Source organism: Betta splendens, chromosome 10, assembly GCF_900634795.4.
Source record: "Betta splendens chromosome 10, fBetSpl5.4, whole genome shotgun sequence".
NCBI classification, from domain to species: domain Eukaryota; kingdom Metazoa; phylum Chordata; class Actinopteri; order Anabantiformes; family Osphronemidae; genus Betta; species Betta splendens.
Genome location: NC_040890.2, coordinates 10,139,220 through 10,145,110, shown reverse-complemented (window position 1 = coordinate 10,145,110; position 5,891 = coordinate 10,139,220). Strand labels below are relative to the sequence as shown.

The 5,891-nt window shown below is 53.3% G+C and overlaps 1 protein-coding gene across 1 annotated transcript; it reads right to left on the bottom strand.

Moving 5' to 3' along the window:
• Positions 1 to 2,107: 2,107 nt before the first annotated feature.
• Positions 2,108 to 5,602, bottom strand: LOC114864917 (cell adhesion molecule DSCAM-like). Its single transcript, XM_029165931.3, has 14 exons — positions 5,444 to 5,602; positions 5,030 to 5,368; positions 4,826 to 4,954; positions 4,571 to 4,738; positions 4,430 to 4,500; positions 4,110 to 4,356; positions 3,954 to 4,037; positions 3,781 to 3,855; positions 3,469 to 3,600; positions 3,210 to 3,374; positions 2,810 to 2,853; positions 2,626 to 2,728; positions 2,516 to 2,546; positions 2,108 to 2,423 (listed from the first exon to the last, which is right to left on the bottom strand). The coding sequence occupies exons 1-14, from the start codon at positions 5,490 to 5,492 to the stop codon at positions 2,366 to 2,368; spliced, it is 1,695 nt and encodes a 564-aa protein (XP_029021764.1). The 5' UTR covers positions 5,493 to 5,602; the 3' UTR covers positions 2,108 to 2,365.
• Between the last annotated feature and the right edge of the window lie 289 nt (positions 5,603 to 5,891).

Sequence of the window (5,891 nt, the reverse complement as noted above, 5' to 3'; positions counted from 1 at the left end):
ATACACAGATAGAAGCCAGCGTGCACAAAAACACACGCACACGGACTGAATGCAGGTCCCTCAGGGAGACGGCGATGCGGTACAACGCTGCACTTGGTTTACTGGCTGATGTCGCCATGGTAACTGTTATGACTGACCTTCAAATATGTGCACTGCCTTCCATCTGGCTCAGGTTGGCTAATCAGGTCACATCAAGGCACACGCAGACGCACTGTCAGGTCTCATCACGGCTGAGGGGAATTCTGGGGCAGAGTTTTACATCCGCGTGTCACCAGCTCGCACACCAGTTGTGCTCCTGATTACTGGGATTATCAGTGTCTTGTTTCTATTTGCACGCTGACGGGCTGCAGGTCTCAGATGAAAAGTGCCCTCGGAGCTGCGCCGGTTTGGGGGCGTTTTTCAATAAAGACATGAATGAATTAGGGCCGCTTTCATCAGCGCTCACACAAATTGCCTTTCCACCCAATTCTTACGGCGCTCCAGAAGGGCCCACATCTGGCAGCTCCTTGGGCCCGGTCTCGCTGCATCCGCTGCGGGGATGACGAGGCCTGGAGACCAGCCCCTCCTGTGGAGATCAGGCTTTGGTGTGTGCGGTTCCACGCGCAGCCCGTGCTTCCTGTGCGCTGGTCCCTTGATGTGGCTGCAACTTTGGTGTATGATTTATTACAGTACTAACCCTGTCCCCAGTGCTAATACTGCCATTATTATGACCGTACACCCCCCCCCCCCCTTCCTCCGGCTCGCACCTGCAATCTCAGACTGAAGCCTTTACCAGATACAGCTGACACAGCTCTGCGTGGCTTTTATAGGGACTGTTGCGTTGCAGCTCTAATGACTGTTTGGTTTCAGCAGAAGATGTTTAAAGAGGGGTGGTCGAGCCGGGCTCGGACAGGATTTGTGGGGGCCGCGGCGCTCGCTCGCAAACCGACCGCGGGTTAGAGAGCTCAGCTGTTTTCATTTGTGTCCTGCTCTTTGTCCGCGTCGCATCGACTACCAGTTTGTTGCCTCGTGCGGTTTTCTGGTGGCAGACGTGCTCCGAAAGCAGCCGGTGAGGGTGGGAGTGGGAGGTAAACTGTTTTTAGTCTGTGCGGCTAATCAAAGCGACCTCATCAAAGCCCTGTGACCGGGGCTGCCCTCCACCGCCGGTGCCTCTCTCTCCCCTACGGTTTACGTGAGTGCCGGGCGGCGTAATCAGCCGGGCTCGGGCGGACAGCGAGACGGATGAGGAGAGGAGGACGCGGCGGTGCAGGCACGGAGGAAAGCCCCACGCCAGGAAGCGCTTATGTAAGCAGAGCAGGCAGGGGAGGGAGGCAGAAGGGCAGTGGACGGAGGAAGCAGGGGGTCCAGAGATGAGAGGAAGTCCAGAGAGGAGGGATGTGGTGAGGTTATGTTTACACAGCGCGCTGTGGCTTGTTGTGTCAGCAGTGCTGAGTTGGTGATGGGCTGCCACTGCAAACCAATAATCAAGCAATATTTACACCACTGTGGACAATTAGTCCATTTCCCAAGGAAGCTCAACACTAAAGTATATGAAGGCACAAACAAGCAAAGCATCATCACTGGCTGCCTGCAGAAGCAGACATAAACAGGAAGTGGAGGCCCTTTTCGAACACCCATTCATTCATAGCCATGCAAACATTGATCCCTACTGTGCCATGTGCCCCCCACTGAGACACAGGCTTGGGTATCACCCCAGCGATAACGCATTAATGAGAGACTCCCTCCCAGGCAGCTGCCTCAAAGGCCCCCAGGGGTATCAGATCTCCTCCTCTTCCTCCTCTCCTTAATTAGGACAATTAAGAGATTTACAGGACAGATGGATGGAAATCCAGCTGGCTGCGGCGGCTGCCCCCGAGGACCGCGCTGCTCACGATGAGGTGAGACCGTCGCAAAGTCTTGGCATCAACTCACAAATGGGGCTCTAGCGCCCTCTTGTGGTCGGAAATGAAATGCTGCCGGTTGAGCTGGAATGAAACGCCGCGGATGCCTGTGGTCACAGCGTCACATGTGTGGAGAGAGCCGTCACTTGGACCAGTTCATCACAAGGCAAGCATTCGCCCCTATGGGCAAGTTAGGCTCCATTTGACTGTGACCATAAAATGAGAGCTTATTGTTGTAATGTCACAAAAACTATTTAATGGTGTTAGAAAAAGACAATCACCAAAGTGCTAAAAGACACTGATTATAAATGCAAATCAAATTATTTACATTATTCTAAAATCTGAGCTTCTTTGAGTGTTTACAAGGTAGTGATCATTTTCTTTGGCCAGTTTCAGTCAGATGAACAATCTGATTCTGCTCAGTTACGTCATTCAAACCTTCCGTCAGCTGATTTTTTTTTTCTTTTTTATCAAGGGGCTGAGTGTTAGAGCTCCTGCAGCGACTCGGAGCCTCTGTAACGTAGCGCTCGGCTGGTCACCCACCTGCAGACAAGACAGACAAGAAGGCCGTTACCATTAAATGTCTTAGTGGGGACATTTTTCACATGTAAGGGACAAATCCTGCGTCCACTCACATGCTCAGGCTGCCTTGTTTGTGTCTCATTCCTATGAACAGGAAGTGTGGAGATCAGATTAGGAACGTACTGTTGGGCCTCCATAAGAACCTAAAGCAACGTATACTCACGTCGGAGCTGCCACGTCGTCGCTGCGGCGACAATCACCGCCACCAGCACCACCGGCACCGCGATGACAGCCGGGTGGAGGCCTCCACTCTCCTCGGCCCGCATCTAGCGAAGAAAGTTCATGCTGAATGAGCTGTGAAGCTCATTAAAGCCCATTTCCTGAACGGCTCCTCCATGAATACTCACAGCGGCACTCGTGACCGTTGGTGTGGTGGTGACACTGGGATGACCTGCGAAATGAGCGAAATGAGCTGCTGCTGAACAAAACACAAATCTACCTAAAATCGAAAACTATAAAATCCTATAAAATTGCCTTTGTATTTTGGCTGCTTTCTCTGTAAAAATCAATCAATTATTATCTGTTATGGTAAAAGGTTCATCAGGTACAGTATGTTCCGCCCTATCATTCATGGTGACCCAACCCTTAGAACCGTGTCCTACTGTAATAACACACACAGAAGGATTATCACCTCTCTGACAGCTTCAACTTGAAACAGACAAAGCACAACCTTGAAAACGCTGACGGCAGATTTGACATATTGTATTGAATTAGACTGGGAATTTGATGAAAAAAGAAACCCAGCACCTGCTTCTTCAGTGGTGATGGTGAGGACGTTACTGGCGTTACTGGTGCCCAGACTGTTCCTGGCAAACATGCGAATGTTGTATGTTGATGGATTTACTTCTATTATGGTGACGTTAGTCTGGTTGGAGCTGAAGTCCACCACTGTCTTTGTGGAGTCCCACGAGGCTGTGAGGAAATAGAGGCGTGAAATAGTTCTAACACAGACTGCACCCACAGAGACTGGTTCATTTCTAGTGTTGCAGTTCTGTACAGCTCCTACCATTCACTGCTTTGTACTCCAGGTAGTAGCCTGTGATGGGGCTGTCACCTTCAAACCCAGGGATCCATGACAGGGAAATGGTGTTTTGTTTGACTTCCTTCAACTGAAGCACTGGGGGATCCGGGCCCAGGGCTGCAGCGGATACACAGGCCGAACAAGTCACGACAGTTTGTTCCTTCTCTGAGCGCACATTGTGGTAATAATGGTGACGTACTGATAAATATTGGTGCTGTGTATAAATGATTGTGATAGAACTGACTTAAGTACAGGTTTTATAGTTTCTAACATTTATGTGTCGCTTCATCTGCTGACCTGAAGTCACTTCCGTCGTGCTTTGTTCCCAAACGCTCTCATCCGTTACAGTCTCGGCTGCCAAGGTTGTGTGAACTAAGCAAACAATTCATTCGAATGGGTGCCTGCGTTTCATGAACCTGAACCGGCATCATAAAGAAAACTAACAACACGTTCTACTGTACAATTCACACCTGGAGCGAAGCTTGCGTCGCTCGGCCAAACTGTGGCAGCAGCAGAGGTGGAGCCAAAAGCTGTTGTCGTTGAGGTTGGGTGAACTGGAAACAGAGTCACACACACATGTTAAATCGGTGCTACGGTGATACAGCGTCGTTCGGGCCGTGGCTCACCTTCATCCAGAGTGGAGCAGAGCGATGCGGTGGAGGCGGGTCCGGCTCCGGCGCTGGTTCTGGCCTGTATGATGACCCCGTACCTGGTGGACGGCCTCAGGTTGAGCAGGACCGTGCTCTCGCTCTCTTGCGTGGCCACCACGCTCTGGTGCTGCCACTTCCTGAAGGCGCGGCCCACGGGGTCGTACTCTCTGTAGTGGATGCTGTAACTCTGCAGAGCCCCGTTCCTGAGCTCGGCCCTCGGAGGCTGATGAAAAGAAGGCTGTTGTTCATCAAAAATGTTCACCCACTGCGGTGAGATCCTGTTGCACAGACTCCACCTTCCAAGTTACTCTGATGCTGCGCGGCGTCAGCGCCTCCAGCCGCATCTCCAGCGGAGGTCCGTCTGGCGCTGCGGGAGAAAAGCCCTTCAAGGTTCACCGCTGAAGCGGCCGCGATGGTTTCAAACGCAGCGAACTCACCTGCTTCCTTTGTTGTGAGAGTCAGAACGTTGCTGGCTGCGCTCATGCCCACGCTGTTGACCGCAAACATGCGAATGTTGTAGGTTTGGGCCGGATGCAGATCCACTAAAGTCACCTGAGTCAGTTCAGGATTCAAGATTTGGGTTCTGACGGCGGTTTCCCAAGATGCTGTGCAGCGGTGCATGAAATAGACAGTAATTAGTTGCCTGGTCTTGAAATCTTCATACAGTAAGATCAGTTTGCGTGAGCCTATACCCTGTTTGTCCTTGAGGTCCACTGTGTAGGACGTGACGGGTCTGCCTCCATCGAACCCGGGGCTCCAGCGAACGGTGATGGTCCTCTCCCTCACCTCCCTCGTCTCCACCTTCAGGGCTTGAGGGCGCGCTAAAAAACGCAAAGGCGCCGCCGGTCAAGCGTGACAGCGGCCCGCGCGCCCCAAGTCACCCGCGAGGGCCTCACCTGCCACCACCGTGAGCGTCTCCTCCTGCTTGTGGTCATTGAACCAGCCCGGGATGTCCACGCGGCAGCCGTACACGCCCGCGTCGCTCTCCCGCACCTGCCGGACGGTCAGCGACACGTCGCCCTTTCCCAGGTCCCCCGCGAGCAGGTAGCGCTCCGACAGGCGGCTGGTCACCGACGTCCCGTCCGTCCTGATCACCTCGCCGGCGCAGCCTCTGCTGGGGACGCTGCCCCGGCCCCAGCACACGGACAGCCTGCCGTAGGCGTCGGCGTCGTAGCTGCACGGCAGGGTCACGTCCGCTCCCACCGTGGCGATGGCGCATTCGGACGGGCTGCAGCCTGAAACAGCAGGGTCGCGGTGAGCGGACGGGACACACGCACACAGATGAGAGAGCGACATCACCGCCGTCTCACCCAGCAGCAAGCAGGAGAGCAGGCCGAGGCAACGGGCGCGGGCGGCCATGTTCAGCGCCAGGCGTTCGCGGTCGCTCCACCTGCCGATCGGATCTGAGCCGAGCCGGGCAGCAGCCTCGGCTTTGAAATCTGTCCAGATCACATGACGCTGTCCTTGATGTGCTCACACAAACAACTTCTGCTGGAAGAAGAGGAATGCAGAAAGGGCCTGTTTCCTTTTCTGTGGTTTTGGTTCCTTAACCCAGAAGTAGCACACTGTGGCATTTTGATGATTAGACAGACGAAGGTTATCAGCACCCCAGTCTGACTGTTCATTGTTCTTACTGGTGCTGAATGGAACGAAAGAACGCCGTTTCAACCTGCCAAACTTTTAGCTTCTTCTAGTATAAAATGCTATAAAAACAGCTTAATATCCAGAGTCTGCGTGAAAATGTGGGATGTGCTGTAA

Coding starts and splice junctions, on each gene's coding strand:
- LOC114864917 (XM_029165931.3), bottom strand. CDS start 5,492: ATGGCCGCCCGCGCCCGTTGCCTCGGCCTGCTCTCCTGCTTGCTGCTG. Junction 4,501..4,570: donor TCTCACAACAAAGGAAGCAG/GTGAGTTCGCTG, acceptor TTTCTCCCGCAG/CGCCAGACGGACCTCCGCTG. Junction 3,856..3,953: donor CGACGCAAGCTTCGCTCCAG/GTGTGAATTGTA, acceptor TTGTTTGCTTAG/TTCACACAACCTTGGCAGCC.